Here is a 27,043-nt window from a genome sequence, read left to right on the forward strand (position 1 = left end):
TCCCAGTGTCTGGACCCCACCCCCGTCATTGGGACAAGTTGGGTGATATCAGTAAAGATCCATTACTTGAATAAGCAAGCAATGGATATTGTCAAATAATCAGGTGTTGATTGGATTATTGCTCCAAGGCCTGGAGCCACGAGACAGGAGCCGGTCCCACCCTGCGTGTCATTCCCCGTGGCCCAGCACACTGACCCAGTCCCCTGGTGTTTCTGCTGCTTGTTTCATATTTCATTGTTGTCAGCCTCCACTACTGTTTCTAATTCAATCTTTTTTCTCCCCTTTCTCTCTCCCAGTTCATGACCTGCAAACATTTGGATTGGACAATGTAGGTAAAATTCACAGCTACCATCTGTGTAATGTTTGTTGAATGGTGATTACGTGGGTCTCCTCCGGGTGCTCCGGTTTCCACCCACATCCGTGCGGGTTTCTAGGTCAATCGGCCTTTGTGAAATTGCTCCCATTGTGTGGAGGAGAGAGTGGGATTAGCAACTAGTGTGAGTGGGTGATTGATGGACTTGGTGGGCTCAAGGATCTGCTTCCATGCTGTATCTCCAACAAAACTCCCAAATTAGTCACATAACTTGCTTGTTAGTGCTGAGTGAAATGGGAAGCGTTCCACCTGGAGTAATCTCGCAGTCTGCCTGCCTGCCTTCACGTGGTGTGAGTGTGGAGCAGCCTCCCGGGGAAGACCAGGGCAGTATTGTGAAGCCAGGGCCCAGTGCTGGGTATCATCACCCCTATACCCAGCCACTGACACTCTCCTCCGCTTAGCGGAGTTGGTCCTCACCCTCAATAACTTTACATTTGACTCCTCCCATTTCCTCCAAACACAAGGCGTAGCTATGGGCACACGCATGGGCCCCAGCTACGCCTGCCTCTTTGTCGGGTACGTTGAACAATCCTTGTTCGAGGCGTACCAGGGCCCCATCCCCGACCTCTACCTCCGCTACATTGACGACTGCTTTGGTGCCACCTCCTGCACCCACACACAACTGACTGACTTCATCCACTTCACCACCAACTTCCATCCAGCACTCCAATACACCTGGACGATTTCCGACACTTCCCTACCATTCCTTGACCTCACCATCTCCATCGCAGGTGACAGACTCCTGACCGACATACATTACAAACCCACTGACTCACATGGCTATCTGGACTACACGTCTTCCCACCCTGCCCCCTGTAAAGACTCCATCCCCTACTCCCAATTCCTCCGCCTACGCCGCATCTGTTCCCAGGACGAGACATTTCACACCAGGGCATCGGAAATGTCCTCGTTCTTCAGGGAACGGGGATTCCCCTCCGCCACCATAGATGAGGCTCACACCAGGGTCTCATCCATACCCCGTAACACTGCTCTCTCTCCCCATCCCCGCACACGCAACAAGGGCAGAGTCCCTCTGGTCCTCACCTTTCACCCCACCAGCCGGCAAATACAACACATAATCCTCCGCCATTTCCGCCACCTCCAACGTGACCCCACCACTCGCCACATCTTCCCATCTCCCCCAATGTCTGCCTTCCGCAAAGACCGCTCCCTCCGCAACTCCCTCGTCAATTTTTCCCTTCCCTCCCGCACCACCCCCTCCCCGGGCACTTTCCGTTGCAACCGCAAGAAATGCAACACCTGTCCCTTCACCTCCCCCCTCGACTCCATTCAAGGTCCCAAGCAGTCGTTCCAGGTGCGACAAAGGTTCACCTGTATCTCCTCCAACCTCATCTACTGCATCCGCTGCTCTAGATGTCAGCTCATTTACATCGGTGAGACCAAGCTTAGGTTGGGCGATCGTTTCGCCGAACACCTCCGCTCAGTCCGCAATAACCTACCTGACCTCCCGGTGGCTCAGCACTTCAACTCCCCCTCCCATTCCCAATCCGACCTCTCTGTCCTGGGTCTCCTCCATTGCCAGAGTGAGCAACAGCGGAAATTGGAGGAACAGCACCTCATATTCCGTCTGGGGTCCTTGCGTCCTTATGGCATTAACATTGAATTCTCCCAATTTGGCTAGCCCGTGCTGTCTCCTCCCCTTCCTTAACCCTCTAGCTGTCTCCTCCCACCCTCCCATCCGCCCGCCCTCGGGCTCCTCCTCCTCCTCCCCTTTTCCTTCTTTCTTTCCCCACCCCCCATCAGTCTGAAGAAGGGTTTCGACCCGAAACGTCGCCTATTTCCTTCGCTCCATAGATGCTGCTGCACCCGCTGAGTTTCCCCAGCAATTGTGTGTACCATCATCACTGAGATGATCGAACTGAGGCATTTAGAGCAGTAACTCCAAATAACATCTTCCAGTGACCAAGGCCTCCATAAGGGAGGGAGCTGTATACAGAATGCTGGAGTAATTCAGCTAGACAGGCAGCAGCATCTGGAGAGAAGGAACGGGTGAAGTTTCGGGTGGAGACCCTTCTTCAGACACTCGAGTCTTCACTCCTTTCACTTCAGCCAGCATCTGCATCACCTTCCTGCATATGAGCTGTACATGTAGCCATGGGGGTGGCCAGGAGGGGTGGAGGTACAGCACTGCACTCTGTATCCCACCCACACATTCACCTCGTCACTCTGTGACGACACTAGGCTCGTCTCACCAACAACCCCCGGCTCCTCCCAGCATCATCGCCACCCCATCTCTTGCCGCCTCACACTACCTCTGCTGTTCATTCTGTTCACATCTGCCAGTGCTTCATGTTAAGGAGGCTGCGGGCACAGCTGCCACTGGTGCAGATGTGGAACTCCAGGTGTGAACCAGCCCCTGAGCTTGTTCACATTCCACTTCTGAAGGGCCGGCTTCCCGCTGTGAACTGTTTGGGGAGTAATGTGGTCTGCACTCTCTCCCCCAGATAAACATGACCCACTACATCAGGCACCTCTCCTTTGGCAGTGACTACCCAGGGATAGTCAACCCTCTCGATGGAAGCAACATCACGGCTCAACAAGGTAGGCAGATCAGCGGGGAACTGGAGAGGGCAATGCTGTGTAGCTTTCAGGCCAAGACCAGAGGGTCAGTGTTAATATGAGTAGCAAAAGGAACAGGTTTAACCCCAGCCCCCTGTTGCTGGGGCATGGCCAGGGATCAGCATCTACCCCACCCCTGAACTCCACAGCACCCGTTCCTCCCCACATGGGTAATGCTGCCACCCGTGGGTGATTCCTCGGGACACTGTTGTGCTCCTCCATCATCTCATGTGCAGTGGACACCAGTGAACACACGTTGCTGCCGCCATGTGCTACATCTGTAACAGTTCAGTGACAGGCCCTCCAGTCAGATACAATAACTTTCTCAACCCGATACAATAGCAAATAATCTTTATTCTCCCATTATTCTCAGTGTAATGTCAGTCGGGCAGCGAGGCTGGGCCTTGATCCTGGTGCCGGCTGTCAGCATCTGATGCCCATTCCGATCGCCATGAAGGTGCCGAAGGTGCCTCCGCTCTGCATCATGGTCTTCCCGACCCCCCCCAGCAGCTCGCGGCCCCGCAGCCCCAGCCTAGGACCAAGCACAGTGCATTAGACACCACCAGCCAACAGTCTGCCCAGCCAGCCCATGCTAGCCCAACCCCACACCCCCCAAGCAGCACGAAGCCCAGCAGCCCCAGCCTAGGACCAAGCACAGTGCATTAGACACCACCAGCCATCAATCGGCCCACTAAGCCCGTGCTAGCCCGACCACACCCCCCCCCCCCTCTAGCAGCTCGTGGCTAAGCAGCCTAGGACCAAGCACAGCACGTTACACAGGGCCCGCTCGGCCCACCCAGCCCGTGCTAGCCCAACTCCACAACCTACACACTAAGCTCCCAGTAACCTGCACACCAATGTCTTAATAGACTCGGCCCACTTTGGTTTATGTGTAATCTCACCATTCGGCCCACCCAGTCCGACACAAGCCCCATCTGCCAGTAACCTACTCGCCCTCGGTGCCCAAAGACACCCAGGTCCCTCACCACTCGCCCCCATTAGCTGCTGGCCAAACTATCCACATGTCTGTGGGAGGAAGCCCATGCGGTCACGGGAACGTGCAAACTACACACAGGAAGTGCCCGAGGTCGGGAGGTGTGCAGCTGCAGCTCCGACTGCGTTGGCACTGGGCACAGCGATGCAGGGAATGCAACAGTGGGACATAGTGTTGCAGTTATGGCCACTCTCACTGGTAGCCACTGGGGAGGCCAGGGCAATGTCACGCGGGGCTGGCCCATCAGTGGATGACCACGAGGCCCACTCCTGAGGAAGACCAGTCTCCACAGAGGGACTGACATCATGCCTACAGCGACTGGTGCCACAGAAGCAGGCCCTTCAGCCCACCACGTCCATGTGCATCTACACTATTCCCATATTAGGTCTACCACTAAGCCTTGCTATTCAAGTGCTTGTCTAAATGCCTCTGAAACACTGGTTCTATCTGACTCCACCACCTCTGGCAGCGCATTCCAGATATCAACTGATCTGCAAGAAAAAAATTACGCCAGATTCCCTTTAAAAGTCCTTCCTCTCACCTTAAATGGAGGCCCTCTTGTTTTTGATCCTCCTGCTGTGGGGACAGACCTATCTATGCTATGGGTGCCTTAAAATGGGCACCCTGAGCAAATCCCCCATCGGGGAGCTCCAGTAGGTTTGGAGCTAAGCCCCACACTGACGGCAGTAAGTTACTGCAGACACCCGGCGTGGCTCCTTCACCCAATGCACATCTACAGCAGTTCTTCTCTCACTTGCCCCGTCCTCTCCACATGCACTCTATCCATGCCTTTCACTAATCAGTATATTTCAATGAGGACCCCCCTTATTCTTCTAAACTCCAGTGAGTACAGGCCCAGAGCCGTCAAAACTAATCATATGTTAACCCAATCATCACGGGATCATTCTTATAAACCTCTGGCCCTCTCTCCAGATATGGGCCCAAAACTGGTCACAATATTCCAAATGCGATCTGACCAGATAAATCCTCAGCATTATATCCTTCACGTAGAGATGGCTGTCGGCTGCAGTTACCAGCAGCAGCAGGGTCGTGAGGACGAGGGCAGGATCCTGGGCCAGCGTGGGAGGGGTGGCGGGGAGGTGCGACTGAGGATGTGCCAGGGCTGGAGAATATGGCCTTGGGTCCCAGCACCTACAGCTAGGGCATAGGGGACAAGGCCAATGAGACTCACGCCAGCGCTGTACTGACCGGAGGCAGGAGAAGCTGCCGAACAAGGCTCCAGCTGCCATGCCAACCGCACAGCCCATCATGAAGCCCATCTTAACCCTGTCGAAACAGTTGGGCTGCGATTGTCCGTACGATCCCACAGTGACTGGCATCTAGGAGAGGGCAGATGGTTATTGGTGCCAGCAGCAGCTTCCCCCCCCCCCCCCACCCCACCCCCACACAGGGACAACACCAGGCCTGACTCGCTGCTCCCTGGTATCAACCCTCTCCCAATGCGCAAAGTCCAACCTCCAACTCCCCCTCCCCCCCTAATCCTTCCCCGCAATCCTTGCACTAAATGGTGCTCCCAATTTCCCACCCAAATCCACCCCGAATCTCTCCCTCCCCCCAACAGACCGATCGGGCGTTGCGGCCGTGGGATCCCCCTGACCCGGGACAGCGCAGCCCGGCCACCCCGCTCTTACTCCCCGAGCCCCGGCTTCCCCCACGGCCCCATCCCCGTGTCCCCACTCTTCCTCCCCGCTCCCCGTGTCCCCGCTCCCCGGCTTCCCCCACGTCCCCATCCCCGTGTCCCCGCTCCCCGTCCCCGTGTCCCCGCTCCCCGTGTCCCCGTCCCCGTGTCCCCGCTCCCCGTGTCCCCGTCCCCGTGTCCCCGCTCCCCGTGTCCCCGTCCCCGTGTCCCCGCTCCCCGTCCCCGTGTCCCCGCTCCCCGTGTCCCCATCCCCGTGTCCCCGCTCCCCGTGTCCCCGTCCCCGTGTCCCCGCTCCCCGTGTCCCCGTCCCCGTGTCCCCGCTCCCCGTGTCCCCGTCCCCGTGTCCCCGCTCCCCGGCCTCCCCCACGGCCCCATCCCCGGGCGAGCGGCCACTCACCGCGGCCCCGTATCCCGGATCACCAGGCCGCCATCTTACCCCGTGACGTCACGCGGGCGGTACGTGACCCGGTCGTGCGCGCATGCGCCAGGCAGAGAGCGGCCGCTCACTGGACAACAGGTGCAGGAGGAGTAGGCCAATCGGCCCTTCGAGCCAGCACCGCCATTCACTGTGACCATGGCTGATCATCCACAATCAGTACCCCGTTCCTGCCTTCTCCCCATCCCCCTTGACTCTGCTATCTTTAAGAGCTCTATCTAACTCTCTTGAAAGCATCCAGAAAACCGGCCGCCACTGCCTTTGAGGCAGAGAATTCCACAGATTCACAACTCTGGGTGAAAACGTTTTCCCTCATCTCCGTTCTAAATGGCCAACCCCTTAAATGTGGCTCCTGGTTGCGGACTCCCCCAACATCAGGAACATGTTTCCTGTGACAAATAAAATTGACTTTGACATTGACTGCCTCTAGCGTGTCCAATCCCTCAACAATCTTATATGTTTCAATAAGATCCCTTCTCAATCTTCTAAATTCCAGTGCATACAAGCCCAGTCGCTCCATTCTTTCAACATATGACAATCCCGCCATCCCGGGAATTAACTTAATTAACCTACACTGCACTCCCTCAATAGCAAGAATGTCCTTCCTTCAATTTGGAGACCAAAACGGCACACATGCCATTAGCTTTCTTCACTGCCTGATGTACCTGTATGCTTACTTTCAGTGACTGATGTACAAGGACACCCAGATCATGTTGTACTTCCCATTTTCCTAACATGACACCATTCAGATAATAATCTGTCTTCCTGTTCTTGCCACCAACATGGATAACCTCACATTTATCCACATTAAACTGCATCTGCCATGCATCTGCCCACTCACCCAACCTGGCCAAGTCACCCTGCATCCTCAGAACATCCTCCTTACAGTTCACTGCCACCCAGCTTTGTGTCATCTGCAAATTTGCTAATGTTATTCTTAATCCCTTCATCTAAATCATTAATGTATATTGTAAATAGCTGCGGTTCCAGCACCAAGCCTTGCGGTACCCCACTAGTCACTGCCTGCCATTTTGAAAGGGACCCGTTAATCCCTACTCTTTGTTTCCTGTCTGCCAACCAATTTTCTATCCATGTCAATTCCATGCCACCCCCAATACCATGTGCTCTAAAATTGCTCACTAATCTCTTATGTGGGAGCATATCAAAGGCTTTGTGAAAGTACAGGTACACTACATCCACTGGCTCTCCCTTGTCCAATTTCTTATTAAAGGGCTGTCCCACTGCGGCGACCTAATCTGTGAGTTAAGAAGAGTGTCTTCGACCTTCAAGCTCGAGGGCACTCGCCTGGAAAACCTCGAGCTGGATCGACCGACCGCACACACACACAAACACATCGCAAAGGCGGGGGCCAGGGAAAGCGGGGGAGCGCTGTCTGAAATTCACACCCGCGATGAACAGACGGCTGCACAGTGTACGGTAAGTCCTTTAGAGTGTGCGGGGGGCGGGGGTGGAGAGAAGTGGGGGAGAAGGAGTGGAGACACTTTTAAGAAGTATAATAAAGTTTAGCGGACATTTTACCTACCGGTCGGTTTTCCTTGGTGCTGAAAACTCCAATGAGGCAATCAACATGCCCTGTCTGCGAAGTAGATTGCCTACGGCTGCCCTCGACTGCCTGTAACTAAATAGCGACCCCACTCCACTGCACTGTGAGTCAAAAAGAACCATGCTGACAAAATGTTACTCGCGGAAAGTTTTTCAACATGCTGAAATTTTTTTCGCCATCTAGCTGAGGCCGCGAGTACGCGGGAACTTCCCTCGAGCATGAAGGAGAGTTCCTGCAACCTCATAGGACCTCCTCGGACCACGTGTCGACCATGCTGCGAGTTTGAGTCGAGCACAAACTCTTCTGAACTCGCGGATTAGGTCGCCGCAGTGGGACAGCCCCTTAACATCCTCAAACAATTCCAGAAGATTAGTCAAGCATGATTTCGTCTTCGTAAATCCATGCTGACTCGGACCGATCCTGTTACTGCTATCCAAATATGCCGCTATTTCATCTTTTATAATTGACTCCAGCATCTCCCCCACCACTGATGTCAGGCTAAAGGGTGTATAACTCCCTGTTGGGAACCACGTGCTGGGCACTGCGGATTTAACGCATTCTTGTGATGACTAGATGATGTGAAGGGATTCAGTGGGAGACACAGCTCTGGGCAAGGGCTGTCCACCCAGCACAGTGAGGAGTTCCCTGTCAGCTTGTCCGTGTCCAGCAAGGTGTGGGGTGAATCAGTGATGGTTCATGGTCGTCAGATGACCGCGGAATGGGGGAGTTGAGGCAGGAGTGGACCCCATGGGCTGAGGCCCACATCATATCCAGTCAACGGCGGGATGGGCTGGAGGGGCCAAATGGCTCGTTTAGGTTCAGAAGCAAATCATCAACACACCCAAGCTGCACCTTAATCTGCCTCCATCTTTTCCAGCCTCCATGATGTTCCAGTACTTTGTGAAGATTGTCCCCACCATTTACGTGAAGTTAGATGGCGAGGTGAGGCAGATTCACTTGTTCCATGTTCTCTTCCTCAGTACCACTACAGCATGGCACTCCCTCAGTACTCACCTTCCTACTGCGCGGCACTCCCTCACCGCCCCTCCCCTCACTGACCCTCCCACAGTGTGGCACTCCTTCACTGCTCCTCCCTCACCGCCCCCCCCCCCTTACCGACCGCCCCTCCCTCACCGACCGCCCCTCCCTCACCGCCCCCCCCTCACCGACCGCCCCCCCTCACCGACCGCCCCTCCCTCACCGCCCCCCCCCTCACCGCTCCCCCCTCACCGCCCCTCCCACAGCGCGGCACTCCCTCAGTGCCGCTTGCTTAGGCAAGTTGGTCAGAATGGATGAGTTGGGTGGAAGGGCCTGTTTGCGTGCTGCACAGTTCTGTGCCTGTACCCTGCCCTGTGTGGGCAGCCCTGCCGCGTGTCACCCCACCCCCCGCCTGTGTGGCAGCTGTGGGTGACCAGTGACTGGAACGAGCGGCTGGCTTGGGTTGGCACGGAGGGTCATCCCAGCCTCGGGAGGTTGGAGCTGTGGGCCGGGGGTGGGGCGGCGCTGGGCACCGGTCACTGATGCCCCCTCTCCCCAGATGGTGAGGACCAACCAGTTCTCGGTGACGCGGCATGAGAAGGTGGCCAACGGGCTAATCGGGGACCAGGGGCTGCCGGGGGTCTTCGTGCTGTACGAGCTCTCACCCATGATGGTCAAGTTCACAGAGAAGCACAGGTGTGTGGCTGGGGGGAGGGGGGGGTACAGGTGTGTGGCTGGGGGGAGGGGGGGGCACAGGTGTGTGGCTGGGGGGAGAGGGGGGGCACAGGTGTGTGGCTGGGCGGAGGGGGGGGGCACAGGGATCGAGCAGGCAGCGCGGAGGTGTAGGAGCTCGGTGCCGCCACTAGGTTTGACGGGTCTGTTTGTGCATGTGTGTGCATGTGTGGGGAGCAGCTGGGCTGGCCTGTCGCGCTGTGTGTACGTGCCTGACTCTGTGTGTGTGTGTCTGTATGTGTGAGGACCATCAGAGCTGGCTGACTCTGTGTGTACATGTGTGTGTCTGTGTACGTGTGTGTGTCTGTATGCGTGTGTGTACATGTATGTGTGGGAACCATCAAGGCTGGCTGCTGCTCACTGTATGTGTATACGCGCCTGTGTGTGTGTGGGGACCATCTGCCGCTCTGCCTGCGTGTGTCTGTACATGTGTGTGTGTGCGTGTGTACATGTGTGTGTGTGTATACGTGTGTATGTGTGCGTGTGTGTACGTGTGTGTGTACGTGTGTGTGCGTGTGTACGTGTGTGTGGGGACATCTGCCGCTCTGACCTTTGCTAGGGCCTGTGTTACAGATCATTCACGCACTTTCTGACCGGGGTCTGTGCCATTATCGGAGGGGTGTTCACAGGTAGGCTGCTGTTCCGCCGATGCATTTCCAGTCTGCGTTGCCCGCCTGCGCTGGAGCCCATCCAGGGCTGAGCTTTATAGTCTCCGGGTCACATGCAGCGTTCTGGACAGCTGCACTGGTGCAGCGCAGGCCCAGAACTGTGCTGCATTGTTGCAGTACCAGCCTACTGGCGCTGAGAGAGGGTGCCTGTTACACACCAACACTGCGCCCAGGTCCTCAACCAGTATTTCTGCTGTTTTTACCATGGGCTGGGACAGTGAATGGAGATGTCTTGAGGACAGTCTGTACCGCGGGTGAGGAAGTGCTGGGTACGGGTGTATGAAGGGGGAGATCTCCCGGGCCTGACCAGGTACATCCAAGGTCACTGTGGGAAGCTGGAGGGACTTTGGCTGAGATATGAATCATCATTAGACACGGGTGAGATGCTAATGTTGGCGGCCACTGGAGGTGGCTTATGTTGTGCTTCTATTTAAGAGGCTGCAAGGAAAAGCCTGGGAACTATAGATCAGTGAGCCGATCACCTGTGGTAGGCAAGTTACTAGAGAGAATTCTCAGATATAAGATATAGACATGGGTTGATTAGGGATAGTCAACATGGTTTTGTCCATGGGAGATCGTGTCTTACAGTCTGGGTTTTTGGAAAAAGTAACCAAAAAGGTTGAGTTTGAGTTTAGTTGTCGAGGGCAAAGCGGTAGATGTTATATATATATGAACCTCAGCAAGACCGTTGATAAGGTTCCACATGGTAGGCTACTCTGGAAGTTTAGATTGCATGGGATCCAGGGAGAGCGAGCCGACTGGATAGAGACTTGGCTTCATGTAAGGAGCGAGGGGGTGGTGGGGGAAGGTTGCATTTTGGACTGGAGGCCCGTGACGAGTGAAGTGTCTCCGGAATCAGTGCTGGACTGGAGGCCCGTTGCTGTTTGTAGCAAGGATTTGTATGAGAATGTATAATAAATGATGGGTAATTTTGCAGATGACACTAAAGTGGGTGGTATTGTAGTTAGCGTGGATGATTATCAAAAGTTACAGCAGGATCTAACGGAGTTTGCGTTTTCACACTTCTATACCTTTTGCCCGATGGGAGAAGAGGGAGAAGCCGGGATGCGACCGGTCCTTGATTATGCTGCTGACCTTGCCGAGGCAGCGTGAAAGTTAGATGCAGTCAATGGCCGGGAGGTTGGTTTGTGTGACCGTCTGGGTTGCAGCCACATTTCACTGCAATTCCTTGCAGTCTTGATGGAGGTGTGAGCTGCATTTTGGGAAGTCGAACCAGGATAGGAACTTCAAAGTGAACGGTAGGGCTCTGGGGAATGTTGTAGTGCAGAGGTATCAAGGAGCGCAGACCCCCCCTGCCCCACAACCCCCCGCCCCACCCCCCGCTGCCCCACCCCCCCCCCGCTGCCCCACACCCCCCATGCCCTGCCCCACTCCCCCTGCACCACCCCCCATGCCCTGCCCCACACACCTGCCTCACACACCCCTGCCCCACCTCCTCCATGCCCCAACCTACGCCCCTGCCCGACATCCCTCGCCCCACACTCCCCGGGCCCACCTGCCCCACCCCCCTGCCCCACACCCCCCCTGCTCACCTGCCTCACCCCCCTGCACCACCCCATCCTGCCCCCCCCGCTCCACACGCCCCCCGCTCGGCTGCCCCACGCCCCCCTTGCCCCACACCCCCCCCCCTCCTGCCCCGCACCACTGATGCCAGGCCTGTAACTCTGCCTCTCTTGCAGTGGCAAGCTTGATCGATTCGCTGATCTACTACTCTGCCCGGGCGATTCAGAGGAAGATTGAGCTGGGGAAAGCCTCGTAGCAGTGGAGAGACTGCTGGCCGTGGCCTGAGCGCAGGACAGCCCATCGCCACCCTCAACCACTTCACCCACAATCAGACTGCTCCTGCGGCCCGTCTGGCTGGCTGTCGTTTATAACCACCGTGAGCAGCTCTTCCTGTGTGTCGGTATCGTGAGGGGCAATCCAGCAAACCCCACTGGCAGGTACCCCTCAATCCCGGCCCTTCCCCCCACACCCCTCCCTCCCTCCTCCACAACCACCCTCTCTCCCATCCCCACACCCCCTCCCTACCTCCCTCCCCTACACCCTCCCTCCTTCCCCCACACCCCCTCTCTCCTCCACACCTCCTCTCTCCCATGCCCACACCCTCCCTCTCAGATTCTCTCTCCCTCCCTCCCTCCTGTCTTTCCTCCCTCCCTCCCTCCCTGTGTGCCTCCCGCCCCAGTCCCTGACTCTACCCCCATTGACCACAGTGACAGACCCGCTGGCACCAGAGCCTGAAATGGTCAAAGTTTCACCATCCGTCGTGGAAAGTTCCAGTTTTTAAAGGACAATCGTTATCCAAAGGAATGCTTGTATTTGTGTTAGTGTTGGCTGCGAGTTCTGCCCTGGGTTTGGGCAGCGTGGTGAAGGGCAGAGTTGGCCTTCGGCCTTGGGACCTTGGGAACTGATTCCCTGGAGAGGAGAGGAGAGGAGAGGAGAGGGAGAAACGGATCTGTGGGCCTGACCTGCGTCCTACACTGAGATGCGATCAGCAAAGCCCTTGGAAAATCATGAGGGGACCAGGGAGAGGAGGAGAGGGTAGCCCTGTTGGACAAATGATTAACCAGCAGAGTAGGTGGTGGGGCAGCAGAGAGGTGTGCCAGGATTTTGTGATACGGTTGAATTTTACTAATCAGGGTTAAGTGGAACAACAAAATCAACATTTGCAACTGATTCTTGTCATTTACATAAAATAAAATAGTTTACAAACATTGAACATGGAATCCGTTAATTGTGGTTGAATCCAAGACAACATCGAGGTTGTTCGGGGGGGGGGGGGGAGAGGAGACGTCCCTCTGTCAGTGGGGACGGCACTGTCACCCTCGCCCAGAAACATTCCTGCTGGCACTTTATGGCGGGGCAAGGTTTGCATTGAGGTACAGTGCAAAGCTTTGTTGTGCATGCAATCCGATCAGATTAGTTGATACCATACTGTACAAAGATATATATATAGGATGAGCAAAAGGGAAGATACACTGTTTAGAGATACAGCCAGGAAACATAGAAACATAGAAAATAGGTGCAGGAGTGTGCCCTTCGAGCCAGCACCGCATTCAATATGATCATGGCTGATCATCCAGCTCGTTATCCTGTACCTGCCTTCTCTCCATACCCCCTGATCCCTTTAGCCACAAGGGCCACATCTAACTCCCTCTTAAATATAGCCAATGAACTGGCCTCAACTACCTTCTGTGGCAGAGAATTCCACAGATTCACCACTCTCTGTGTGAAAAATGTTTTTCTCATCTCGGTCCTAAAAGACTTCCCCCTTATCCTTAAACTGTGACCCCTTTTTCTGGACTTCCCCAACATCGGGAACAATCTTCCTGCATCAAGCCTGTCCAACCCCTTAAGAATTTTATATGTTTCTGTAAGATCTCAATCTTCTAAATTCTAGCGAGTGAGTACAAGCCGAGTCTATCCAGTCTTTCTTCATATGAAAGTCCTGCCATCCCAGGAATCAGTCTGGTGAACCTTCTCTGTACTGCCTCTATGGCTAGAATGTCTTTCCTCAGATTAGGAGACCAAAACTGTACGCAATACTCCAAGTGTGGTCTCACCAAGACCCTGTACAACTGCAGTAGAACCTCCCTGCTGTTATACTCAAATCCTTTTGCTATGAATGCTAACATACCATTCACTTTCTTCACTGCCTGCTGCACCTGCATGCCTACTTTCAATGACTGGTGTACCATGACACCCAGGTCTCGTTGCATCTCCCCTTTTCCTAATCGGCCACCATTCAGATAAAGTCTACTTTCCTGTTTTTGCCACCAAAGTGGATAACCTCACATTTATCCACATTATACTGCATCTGCCATGCATTTGCCCACTCACCCAACCTATCCAAGTCACCTTGCAGCCTCCTAGCACCTCCTCACAGCTAACACTGCCCCGCAGCTTCGTGTCATCCGCAAGCTTGGAGATGTTGCATTCAATTCCCTCATCCAGTTCATTAATATATATTGTAAATAGCTGAGGTCCCAGCACTGAGCCTTGTGGTACCCCACTACTCACTGCCTGCCATTCTGAAAAAGACCCGTTTACTCCTACTCTTTGCTTCCTGTCTGCCAGCCACTCTATCCCCATCAATACTGAACCCCCAATACCGTGTGCTTTAAGTTTGCATACTAAACTCTTATGTGGGACCTTGTCGAAAGCCTTCTGAAAGTCCAGATATAGCACATCCACTGATTCTCCCTTATCCACTCTACTAGTTACATCCACGAAAAATTCTATAAGATTCGTCAGACATGATTTACCTTTCATAAATCCATGCTGACTTTGTCCAATGATTTCACCACTTTCCAAATGCGCTGCTATCCCATCTTTAATAACTGACTCTAGCACTGACTGATGTTAGACTAACTGGTCTGTAATTCCCCATTTTCTCTCTCCCTCCCTTTTTAAAAAGCGAGGTTACATTAGCTACCCTCCAATCCTCAGGAACTACACCAGAATCATAAAGAGTTTTGAAAAATTATCACTAATGCATCCACTATTTCTGGGGCTACTTCCTTAGATACTCTGGGATGCAGCCCATCTGGTCCTGGGGATTTATCAGCCTTTAATCCATTCAATTTACCTAATACCACTTCCCGGCTAACCTGGATTTCACTCAGTTCCTCCATCTCATTTGACCCCCGATCCCCTGCTATTTCCGGCAGATTATTTATGTCTTCCTTAGTGAAGACAGAACCAAAGTAGTTATTCAATTGGTCTGCCATGTCCTTGTTCCCCATGATCAATTCACCTGTTTCTGACTGCAAGGGACCTACATTTGTTTTAACTAAACTTTTTCTCTTCACATATCTATAAAAACCTTTGCAGTCAGTTTTTATGTTCCCTGCCAGTTTTCTTTCATAATCTATTTTCCCTTTCCTAATTAACCCCTTTGTCCTCCTCTGCTGGACTCTGAATTTCTCCCAGTCCTCTGGTAGGCTGCTTTTTCTGGCGACTTTGTACGCTTCATCTTTTGTTTTGATACTATCCCTGATTTCCCTAGTTATCCACGGATGCACTACCTTCCCAGATTTATTCTTTTGCCAAACTGGGATGAACAATTGTTGTAGTTCATCCATGCAGTCTTTAAATACCTTCCATTGCATATCCACCGTCAACACTTTAAGAATCAATTGCCAGTCTATCTTGGCCAATTCACGTCTCATACCCTCAAAGTTACCTTTCTTTAAGTTCAGGACCCTTGTTTCTGAATTAACAATGTCACTCTCCATCCTAATGAAGAACTCAACCATATTATTGTCACTCTTGCCCAAGGGGCCACGCACAACAAGACTGCTAACTAACCCTTCCTCATTACTCAATACCCAGTCTAGAATAGCCTGCTCTCTCGGTGGTTCCCCTACATGTTGGTTTAGAAACCTATCCCGCATACATTCCAAGAAATCCTCTTCCTCAGCACCCCAGCCAATTTGATTCACCCAATCTATATGTAGATTGAAGTCACCCTTTATAACTGTTTTACCTTTGTAGCACGCATTTTTAATTTCCTGTTTGATGCCATCCCCAACTCCACTACTACTGTTAAGTGGCCTGTACACAATTCCCACTAGCGTTTTCTGCCCCTTAGTGTTTCGCAGCTCTACCCATATTGATTCCACATCCTCCAAGCTAATGTCCTTCCTTTCTATTGCGTTAATCTCCTCTCTAACCAGCAACGCTACCCCACCTCATTTTCCTTTCTGCCTATCCCTCCTGAATATTGAATATCCCTGAGTAGCCCTGGATCCCAGGAAGCATCCCCCGGCCCACACAGTCCACGCCAACCAGCGTTCATCCCCTACACTAGCACTATCCGACACATTGGGGACAGTTTACAGCGGGCCAGTTAACCTTCCAACCTGCTCCTCTTTGGGATGTGGGTGGAAACCAAAACACCCAGAGAAAACCCACATGGTCTCAGGGAAAACGTGCAGGCTCCACAGAGACAGCACCCGAGGTCAGGATCGAACCCAGTTCTCTGGCGCTGTGAGGCAGTAACTCTACAGCTGCGCCGCTTTCAGTGCAGAATATAGTTCTCAGCATTGTAGCAGTCTGAAGAAGGGTCTAGACCCGAAACGTCACCCATTCCTTCTCTCCAGAGATGCTGCCTGTCCCGCTGAGTTACTGCAGCATTTTGTGTCTTTCTTGTAGAACATCAGTTCCGGAGACAAATGTCCACAATGGGGTAATGAGACAGTACCCCAACTTACGCTGATGAACTGAGGGTTCTGAAGCTGATGATGGCCGCGGGTGGTGGGGGGGGGGCAGGAATCAGAGGTCACTCCTTGGGACGGGGAAGTGGAGATGTACGAAACATAGAAACAGAACAATAGGTGCAGGATTAGGCCATTTGGCCCTTCCAGCCAGCACCGCCATTCAATATGATCATGGCTGATCATCTAAAATCACTACCCTGTTCCTGCGTTCTCCCCATATCCCTTGATTCCGTTAGCCCCAAGAGCTAAATCTAACTCTTGAAAACATCCAGTGAATTGGCCTCCACTGAATTCCACAGATTCACAACTCTCTGAGTGAAAAAGCTTTTCCTCATCTCAGTCCTAAATGGCCTACCCCTTATTCTTAAACTGTGGTTCTGGACTCCCCCAACACCAAGAACATTTTTCCTGCATCTAGTTCAATCCTTTAAGAATTGTATATGTTTCTATAAGATATCCTCTCATCCTTCTAAATTCCAGTGAATACAAGCCGTCGACCCATTCTTTCATCATATGTCAGTCCCGCCACCTTGGGAATTAACCTGGTGAACCTATGCTGCACTCCCTCAATAGCAATCATGTCCTTCCTCAAATTAGAAGACCAAAATTGCACACAATACTCCAGGTGCGGTCTCACCAGGACCATGTACGACCATTAGGACCTCCTTGCTCCTAAACTCAATAGCTTTCTTCACTGCCTCCTGTACCTGCATGCTTACTTTCAGTGACTGATGTACAAGGACACCCAGGTCTATTGCACCTCCCCTTTTACTAATCTGACACCATTCATCATGAAGAAGGGTCTCGGCCCGAAACATCACCCATTCCTTCTCTCCAGACATGCTGCCTGTCCCACTGAGTTACTCCAGCATTTTGTGTCTACCTTCAATTTAAACCAGCATCTGCAGTTCTTTTCTACCGTTCAGATAATAATCTGCTTTCCTGTTCTTGCCACCAAAGTGGATAACCTCACATTTAACCACATTATACTGCATCTGCCATGCTTCTGCCCACTCACCCAACCTATCAAAGTCACCCTGCAGCCTCATAGCATCCTCGTCGCAGCTCACACTGCCACCCAATTAGTGGAATCTGCAAATTTGGAGATGTTACAACTGGGGTCCCAGCATCGAGCCTTGCAGCACCCCACTAGTCTCTGCCTGCCATTTTGAAGACTCGTTAAATCCTACATTTTTCAACATGCTGAAAAATTTTCCGTGACCTAGCTGAGGCCGCGAGTACGCGGGAACTTCCCTCGAGCATGAAGGAGAGTTCCAGCAACCTCATAGGACCTCCTAGGACCACGTGTCGACCATGCTGCGAGTTGGAGTCGAGGGCAAACTTTTCTAAACTCGCGGATTAGGTCACCGCAGTGGGACAGGCTCTTCACATCCTTTTCAAAAAATTCCAGAAGATTAGTCAAGCATGATTTCCCCTTCATAAATCCATGCTGACTTTGACCGATCCCATCACAGCTTACCAAATGCACTGCTATAACATCTTTAATAATCGACTCCAGCATCTTCCCCACTACCGATGTCAGGCTAACTGGTCTATAATTCCCTGTTTTCTTTCTCCCTCCTTTCTTAAAAAGTGGAGTTACATTGGCTGCCCTCCAGTCCACAGGAACTGATCCAGAGTCGAGAGAGCATTGGAAAATGATCACCAATGCATCCACGATTTCTAGGGCCACCTCCTTGAGTACTCTGGGATGCAGACCATCAGGCCCTGGGGATTTATCTGCCTTCAGTCCCAACAGTTTACCTAACACCAATTCCTGACTAATGTGGATTCCCTCTATTCCTCCCTCCCTCGGTCCCCTAGTATTCCCTGCAGCTGGAGAATTTGACTGGTGTGCTGTGAGCAGATGCAGCGGCTGTTACTCAGTGTATTCCTGGTGGATCCAGATGGCAGAGTTTTAAACAGGAGACCAGTGGGGAGTGAATGATAAGATGGGGGTGAGTTGATAGGCTGGGTAGACACCATGGGCCGAGTGGTCTCCTCTCCAGTGGGGAAACCGAAGGAACAAAGACCAGCCTGGCAAGTACAGGCAGGACTGTTTCACCTCAGCGGCCGGGATAGGATTTACTCCCATATGGAGGAGAATGGGTTAATTAGGGATAGCCAGCTTGGCTTTGTACACGGCCTCGAACTGATGGAAGTTGCTGTCAGCACGTCAGTCAATCTTGGACACACTGCCTCCATCCATCTGCTTCATACTTGACCTGTCTGTGGTCAACACTCCCTCCCACAGGAAGAACCTTCCACCTGACAATCGCAGCCACAGCCTCTACACACTCTCTTACCTCTTCCATGCTCTCACCTCTTTCCCAGCAGTCATCGATCCTCACTGAGCCAAGAGCTGTCCTCTCTCTCTGTCCCCCGCCAAAGCCCAGTTGTGTGTGGTCATCACCCATTGTTCCATCTCCCCAGCATCATTGAATGGTGCTCCCTCACCCTCCACGTCCCCTCTGTCCCAGCACCACTTTTAGAACAATGTTCCATATCCTAGTTTGCCTCTCATCATTCTCACTAAGATGCATTCCTACACATTCCTCCACATTAAACGTAACCTGCCACATGCCTGCCCTCCCACCAGCCTGTTCATATCCTGCTATAATCTATGATCATTCCTTCAGTTTGCAATACCGCCAAATTGTGGTGTGCCCCAAGTCAACATCAATAATTGTCGACCACAGAAAGCAGTGACCCCAACACCAATCTCTGGGGAAATCAGCCTGTAACTCCATGTTCACCACCCTGTACTCTGCTCCTTCAAACCACCAATGTCCTATTTGTTCCACGCTTTGATTTTGCTGATAATCTCATTATGTGGCCACCTGATTAAAAATGTTCCAGATACCCATGAGAATACATACGCAAGGGCAGTTAGCGATTAAGGAGGTGGGAGTGTTCGGGCGCTTAAAGAGCATTAAGGTGGATAATGTGGCGCCACCTGGTGGTTAGGCCGTTTATTGGTCGAGCCCGCGGCCCAAGGACTGGCAGGGTCACGTGACTAGGTTTGGCGGGAAGAAGTCGTCACGTGGCTTTTGGGGTGTGCCCTGTTATTATAGAACGTTGGGAGAACCGTACCCAGTCGCGTGTGAGCAGTTCTTGGTTTAACTCGATAATCTTGGTTAACCACGATAATCCCCATAGCGAAGAAACCAGTGGTTGCCTGCCTAAATGACTACCGCCCTGTCACCCTGACCCCAATAATAATGAAGTGTTTTGAACGCCTGGTGAAACCCCACATTACTGCCAGCCTCCCCTCATCGTTAGACCCCCTCCAGTTTGCCTATCGCCCCAACCGTTCTACAGAAGATGCCATCTCTACCACGCTGCACACAGTACTCACGCATCTGGAAAACAAAAACACCTACACCAGAATCCTGTACATTGACTTCAGCTCAGCGTTTAACACCATCATCCCACAGAGACTTGTGGAGAAACTAACCCTGCTGGGCCTCAACACCACCCTGTGTCACTGGATCTTGGACTTTCTGACAGAGAGACCGCAGTCAGCCCGTGTTGGCAAGAACACTTCAGGCTCGATCACGCTGAGCACCAGCTCCCCTCAAGGCTGTGTGCTCAGCCTGCTGTTGTTCACATTGCTCATACATGACTGTGCTGCCAGATTCAGGGTCAATAAGATCATAAAATTCGCCGATGACACAACAGTGGTGGGACTCATCAGCGGAGATGACGAATCAATGTACAGGGAGGAAGTAAAACAACTAGTGGACTGGTGCGGCAAAAATAATCTAGAATTAAATGTCGACAAAACGAAGGAGATGGTTGTCGACTTCAGGAGGGCGCAGCCAAAGCATACACCCCTCAACATCAGTGGCACTGCAGTGGAGAGAGTGGAGAGCATAAAGTTCCTCGGTGTGCAAATTACAGACAGCCTCACCTGGTCCAGGAACACCACTGGGATTGTCAAACGGGCCCATCAGCGACTGCACTTCCTGAGGAAACTAAAACAGGCCTCACTCCCCACCAACATCCTCAGGACTTTCTACAGGGGTACGGTGGAGTCTGTACTCACGTACTGCATAAATACGTGGTACTCCACCTGCAACTGCTCGGACAGGAAGGCTTTGCAGAGGGTAGTGAGGGGAGCAGAGAGGATCATTGGCGTCTCCCTCCCCTCGGTACAAGAACTGTTCCAGTGCCGCTGTCTGAAAAAAGCTCAGAGAATTGCTAAGGACAAACTGCACCCCCTCCACATACACCTGGATCTCCTGCCGTCAGGCAAGAGATATCGAAGCATCAAAGCCCAGACTACAAGACTGCTAAACAGCTTCCTACCACAGGCTGTGAGGCTGCTAAACAGTCACTCTGTACTCACAGTCACTTGATTCTGCGGCTGGCACGGACACTTTAATAACTGGCACTGGCCACTCAAATCAGCTGCCCCGGACATTTTATGATTGGTTTATTGTATTTTAACGTTGTGTTTTACCTGCTTTTAACTATTTATACTGTTCCATCAGGGACTGGATTGTTTTTAGTATTATGTGTGAAATGTTTTAAATTTCATGTGCGATGCTCCGCTATTCCCTGGGAAACATCTTTTCATTTTGCACTGTACAACTGTTGCTTGCAAGATGACAATAAAGGTTGATTGATTGATTGATTGAACTCAATAAAGATCACTTTGTTTAACAACACGTGTCTCACTATATTGGTGACCCCGACGATCCAAAACAGTTATTGTGGATTAGAATAATGGAAGCAGCCAACACTCGACCGTCGGCCCAGCAGAACGTTGTCTCTCTTAATCTGCCGTGTTCTGGACATCGCAGCCTCAAGTGTGGTTCCAGCAGCCGAGGCCCAGTTCCACATCCACACAAAGGGTGATGGGTGAATGGAACAAGCTGCCAGAGGAGGTAGTTGCAGCTAGCGGAGCGTGGGGATGAGCTGTGGCAGTCCAAGCGGCAGGGCAGCGGTTCACTCTATAGGGTGTCAGCAGTGCCTTGGAAGGCCCAGCGACCAGGCCCTGTATCCACCGGGATCTTGACAGCGCACCGGTCCCGGGAGAAGCTGGTAAAGGGAAGTGGTGTTACTACTATCAATGCTGGGGTTCCGCAGCCTGTCAATGCCGCCGGTCCTGCTCGTATCCCTGCTCGGGATGGCCGGCAGTAATCCGGACAGCCGACAGTTCCAAACAGGGTCTGATTAGGAACAGTCAACATGGATTTGTGCCTGGAAGGTCATGTTTGACTAATCTTCTTGAATTTTTTGAAGAGGTTACTCGGGAAATTGATGAGGGTAAAGCAGTGGATGTTGTCTATATGGACTTCAGTAAGGCATTTGACAAGGTTCCTCACGGAAGGTTGGTTAAGAAGGTTCAATGGTTGGGTATTAATGGTGGAGTAGCAAGATGGATTCAACAGTGGCTGAATGGGAGATGCCAGAGAGTAATGGTGGATGGTTGTTTGTCAGGTTGGAGGCCGGTGACTAGTGGGGTGCCACAGGGATCTGTGTTGGGTCCACTGTTGTTTGTCATATACATCAATGATCTGGATGATGGTGTGGTAAATTGGATTAGTAAGTATGCAGATAATGGTGTTGTGGATAATGAAGTAGATTTTCAAAGTCTGCAGAGAGATTTATGCCAGTTGGAAGAGTGGGCTGAAAGATGGCAGATGGAGTTTAATGCTGATAAGTGTGAGGTGCTACATCTTGGCAGGACAAATCAAAATAGGACGTACATGGTAAATGGTAGGGAATTGAAGAATGCAGGTGAACAGAGGGATCTGGGAATAACTGTGCACAGTTCCCTGAAAGTGGAATCTCATGTAGATAGGGTGGTAAAGAAAGCTTTTGGTGTGCTGGCCTTTATAAATCAGAGCATTGAGTATAGAAGTTGGGATGTAATGTTAAAATTGTACAAGGCATTGGTGAGGCCAATTCTGGAGTATGGTGTACAATTTTGGTCGCCTAATTATAGGAAGGATGTTAACAAAATAGAGCGAGTACAGAGGAGATTTACTAGAATGTTGCCTGGGTTTCAGCAACTAAGTTACAGAGAAAGGTTGAACAAGTTAGGTCTTTATTCTTTGGAGCACAGAAGGTTAAGGGGGGACTTGATAGAGGTCTTTAAAATGATGAGAGGGATAGACAGAGTTGACGTGGATAAGCTTTTCCCACTGAGAGTAGGGAAGATTCAAACAAGGGTACATGACTTGAGAATTAAGGGACAGAAGTTTAGGGGTAACATGAGGGGGAACTTCTTTACTCAGAGAATGGTGGCTGTGCGGAATGAGCTTCCAGTGAAGGTGGTGGAGGCAGGTTCGTTTTTATCATTTAAAAATAAATTGGATAGTTATATGGACGGGAAAGGAATGGAGGGTTATGGTCTGAGCGCAGGTATATGGGACTAGGGGAGAATACGTGTTCGGCACGGACTAGAAGGGTCGAGATGGCCTGTTTCCGTGCTGTAATTGTTATATGGTTATATGTCCCAGCTATACTCGTTCCACCTAGGTGCATTTGGCCCATATCCCATTGAATCTGTCCTATCCATGTACCTGTCTAAAAGTTTCTTATATGTTGCGATAGTGCCTGCCTCAACTACCTCCTCTGGCAGCTCGTTCCATACACCCACCACCTTTACGTGAAAAAGTAAGCCCTCAGGTTCTTATTCAATCTTTCCCCCCTCATCTTAAACCTATTCCCTCTGGTCCTCGATTCACCTACTCTGGGCAAGAGACTCTGTGCATCTACCCAATCTATTCCTCTCATGATTTTATACACTTCTCATCCTCCTGCGCTACAAGGAATAGAGTCCTAGCTCGCTCAATCTCTTCCCATAACTCAGGCCCTCGAGTCCTGGCAACATCCTCATAAACCTTTTCTGCGCCCTTTCCAACTTGACAATTCCTATAACATGTTGCTCAAAACTGAACACAATACCCTAAAGGTAGACAAAAATGCAGGAGAAACTCAGCGGGTGAGGCAGCATCTATGGAACGAAGGAAATAGCCGATGTTTCGGGTCGAGACCCTTCTCCAGTTGATGTGGGGGGGAGGGGCGGGAAGAAGAAAGGAAGAGGCGGAGACAGTGGGCTGTGGGAGAGCTGGGAAGGGGAGGGGAAAGAAAGAGAAAGCAGGGACTACCTGAAATTGGAGGTCAATGTTCATACCACTGGGGTGAAACTGCCCAAGTGAAATATGAGGGGCTGCTCCTCCAATTTACGGTGGTCCTCACTCTGGTCATGGAGGAGGCCCAGGACAGAAAGGTTGGATTCAGAATGGGAGGGGGAGTTGAAGTGCTGAGCCACCGGGAGATCAGGTTGGTTATTGCGAACCGAGTGTAGGTGTTGGGCGAAGCGATCGCCAAGCCTACGCTTGGTCTCACTGATGTAGAGCAGCTGACACCTAGAGCAGCGGATGCAATAGATGAGGTTGGAGGAGGTGCAGGTGAACCTCTGCCACATCTGGAAAGACTGCTTGGGTCCTTGGATGGAGTCAAAGGGGAGGTAAAGCAACACAGGCAATGATGGTCCAATTCTATACGGCCATCATAGAGTCTGTCCTCACCTTCTCCATCATGGTCTGGTTTGGCTCTGCCACCAAGCACGACACCTGGAGGCTGCAGCGAATCGTCCGATCAGCACAGAAGGTTATTGGCTGCAACCTTCCCTCCATTGATGAACTGTACACTGCAAGGGCCAGGAAGCGAGCGGGCAAGATCATCTGAGACCCCTCTCACCCTGGCCACAAACTCTTTGAATCACTTCCCTCTGGAAGGTGACTGGATTGTCAAAGCTACCACAGCCAGACATAAAAACAGATTTTTTCCACGAGTAGTTGCTCTACTCAACAGCCAAAAATCTGTAGCCTCCCTTTGATCTGAATTTTGTTGGTTCACATGCTTGATCAATGGTGTTTTATTATTAATGTTTTAATATTAAGGTTTAGTGTTTTATGTGTCATTCGTAACTGTCATGTTGTCACTTGTGGGCGAAGCACCAAGGCAAATTCTTTGTATGTGAATACTTGGCCAATAAACGTATTCATTCATTCAAGTGTAGCTCTAAATGCACTCACTAACTTCTTGTGCAACGGCAACAAGAACCTTCCAACTTCTATACTCAATGATCAGACTGATGAAGGCCAATGTAGCAGAAGCTTTTTTGACCACCCTATCTATCTGCGATCCCACCTTCAACGAACTATGTACCTATACTCCTAGATCTCTCTGCTCTACAACACTCTCCAGAGCCCTAATGTTCACTGTGTTAGCCTATGATAGACTTCCCTAAATGCAACACATTTCATTTCCCGGTGTAGCGGCCTGGACGAGGTCAGGATAAGGCCAGACGCCAGGCAGGTTCAAAAGCAGTTTAACCCTGGTTGGGGTCTGTGCCGGACATCTCCACAGCCATCGGGGAGACATTGAGACCGCGGCGTCTCAATAAAGGTCTCCGGCCGTGTTCAGTCCACAGCCGCAGCCCGGCGGGAAGCAGTGGGAACTAACCTTCCAGAGCAGCCTACCACGTGGAACCTTGTACACAACATCTACAGCTCTGCCTTCATCAAAGTACTAAATCAGATTTGTGACACACGACCTCCCATGTATAAAACCATGCTTACTATCTCTAATCAGCCCATGTCAATGTAAGTGCATATATATCCTATCCCTCAGAATACTCTCCAGTAATTTTCCAACCACAGGTCTTAAGCTCACTGGCTTGCAGTTCCCAGCCTTTTCCCTGCAACCCTTCTTGAATAGAGATAGATTTGCCTCCCTACAATCTTCTGGCACCTCTCCTGTATGTAGACGACTCCCAAATCTCAGCAAGGGCTCCTGCAATTTCCTCTCTAGCTTCCCACAATGTCCTCAGGCTTGGAATATTTATCTATCTTCATATGCGTCAGGACCTTCAGCACATCTGCAACTTTAATACTGACTGCTCTCAAGTTCCTCCATCCTCCAGGGTAAAAATAGAGGAGAAATACTCATTGAGGACCTTGCCCATCTCCTGTGGCTCCACACAGAGCTGACTGCTTCGATTTCTGAGGGGTCCCACTCTCTCTGGTTACCCTTTTTGTGCTTATAAAACCTCTTGGGATTGTCCTTGATAAGATCTGCCAGAGGTATCTACTGCCCCTTTTTTGCCCTTCTGATTTAATGTTTTAGCTTAGTCTTTAGTTCCCAAAACTCCTCCAGGATTACACTTGATTCCAACTGTCTATGCCTGTCCCATGCCTCCTTCTTACTCTTAACCAAAGCCTCAATTTCCCTCATCATCCAGTACGTTTACCTTCACTCTAATTCCTGAATTCTTGTCAGCACATTTAAAAAAAATATCCCACTTTCCTTCTCCATCAAACAACCTACTCCAATCTACTTCCTGTCTCATACCCTCACAGTTGGCCTTGCCCCAATTTAGCATTCTAACTCAATTCCAACTCTGTCCCTATCCATAATTCTCTTAAACCTAGTAGAACAGTGGTCGCTGGTCTCAAAAGGTTCCTCCACAAACACATCAACCACTTGAATATTGCTGGAGAAAACTTTCCTGAACACATTTGACAAATTCCACCCCGTTTAAACCTGTCGCACTATAACATTCCCAGTCAATGTCGGGAAAACAAATAAGACAACCAATCCCTACTATGAGGTGTTGCACTTTGAGAGGTCAAATAGTCATAGAATGATACAGCATGGAAACAGGCCCTTCGGCCCAACTTGTCCACATCGACCAACATGTCCCAGCTACACGAGTCCCAGCTACACGAGTCCCACCTGCCCGCGTTTGGCCCATGTAATGCGAGTGGAAAATGTATAATTAATGGCATGAGCCTTAACAGCAGTGATGGACAGAAGGATCTTGGGGCCCCAAGTCCATAACTCCCTGAAAGTGGCTACACAAGTAGACAGAGCGGCAAAGAAGACATATGGCCTGCTTGCTTTCATAGGTCAAGGCATTAAAGTCAGTTAATCATGATGCAGCTTCATAGGACTTAGGTTTAGCTGCATTTGGAGTGTTGTCTGCAGTTCTGGTTGCCCCATTACAGGAAGGATGTGGAGGCTTTGGAGAGGGTGCAGAGGAGGTTTACCAGAATGCTGCCTGGTTTAGGGCGTATTAGTTAGGGAGAGGTTGGACAGACTGGGACTGTTTCCTCTGGAATGCCAGAGTTGCGGGCAGACCTAATAGAAGTTTATAAAATTATGAGAAGCATAGATTGGGTAGACAGTCAGAACCTATTTCCACAGAGGGGAAAATCTAAGACTAGAGGGCATAGCTTTGAGTGAGACAAGTGTGGCGGGAGCCTTGAAGGTGCTGCCAGAGGTGGTGGTGGAGGCAGATATGATATTGGTGTTTAAAAGACTTTTGGATAGGCACGTGGATATGTGGATAATGGATTACGTGCAGGTAGAGAGGTGACAGTCTGGGCATCATGTTGGGCTCAGACATTGTGTGGTGAAGAACCTGTTCTTCAATGCATCAATAATCTCCAAAATTAAATAGAGATTTAAAGATAATCAGGTGACAGATCAACATAGGTTCCACATCTCTGGGCCTTGCAAATAACGCCAGGGAATTTCACCCGTGGTCACCAATGTTTAACACAGACTCGGTTTTCTTTATTTTGTGTTCTACCCAGGCAGATCATGCCATACATGATCATACATGAGTATACCAGGTGGTGCAAGAGGGAAAATAAAAAGAGCACAGAACATAGTTACAGCTACAGAGAAAGTGCAGGTAAAAGAAAGTGCAAGGGCTACAATGAGGTTGGTTGGGAAATCGGGAGTACTTCCCTAGTAGATGGAAACTCCATTCAGTAATCTGATAACAGTG

General features: G+C 51.2%; 2 protein-coding genes across 5 annotated transcripts in view; one reads left to right on the forward strand and one right to left on the reverse strand.

Annotated features, from left to right (window-relative positions):
* ergic3 (ERGIC and golgi 3) overlaps positions 1 to 12,722 on the forward strand; it is a 32,446-nt gene extending 19,724 nt beyond the window's left edge. For both annotated transcript variants that reach the window (XM_033042100.1, XM_033042101.1), the window contains 6 exons: positions 297 to 328; positions 2,839 to 2,935; positions 8,485 to 8,549; positions 9,145 to 9,281; positions 9,891 to 9,946; positions 11,686 to 12,722. In XM_033042100.1, the coding sequence (XP_032897991.1) occupies positions 297 to 328; positions 2,839 to 2,935; positions 8,485 to 8,549; positions 9,145 to 9,281; positions 9,891 to 9,946; positions 11,686 to 11,765 (467 nt within the window). In that variant the 3' untranslated portion in view covers positions 11,766 to 12,722. The remainder of the gene's footprint in view (positions 1 to 296; positions 329 to 2,838; positions 2,936 to 8,484; positions 8,550 to 9,144; positions 9,282 to 9,890; positions 9,947 to 11,685) is intronic.
* romo1 (reactive oxygen species modulator 1) lies at positions 3,288 to 6,094 on the reverse strand. Of its 3 annotated transcripts, none has more exons than XM_033042102.1 (3): positions 6,005 to 6,094; positions 5,157 to 5,287; positions 3,288 to 3,485 (listed from the first exon to the last, which is right to left on the reverse strand). In XM_033042102.1, the coding sequence occupies exons 2-3, from the start codon at positions 5,285 to 5,287 to the stop codon at positions 3,377 to 3,379; spliced, it is 240 nt and encodes a 79-aa protein (XP_032897993.1). In that variant the 5' UTR covers positions 6,005 to 6,094; the 3' UTR covers positions 3,288 to 3,376. The 3 variants fall into 3 exon arrangements, with proteins under 3 accessions (XP_032897993.1, XP_032897995.1, XP_032897994.1); XM_033042104.1 differs by having other exon boundaries at positions 6,044 to 6,062; XM_033042103.1 differs by lacking the exon at positions 6,005 to 6,094 and adding an exon at positions 5,936 to 5,954 and having other exon boundaries at positions 5,157 to 5,288.
* Positions 12,723 to 27,043: the final 14,321 nt, after the last annotated feature.

This window comes from Amblyraja radiata, chromosome 23 (assembly GCF_010909765.2).
Source record: "Amblyraja radiata isolate CabotCenter1 chromosome 23, sAmbRad1.1.pri, whole genome shotgun sequence".
Lineage (NCBI taxonomy): Eukaryota > Metazoa > Chordata > Chondrichthyes > Rajiformes > Rajidae > Amblyraja > Amblyraja radiata.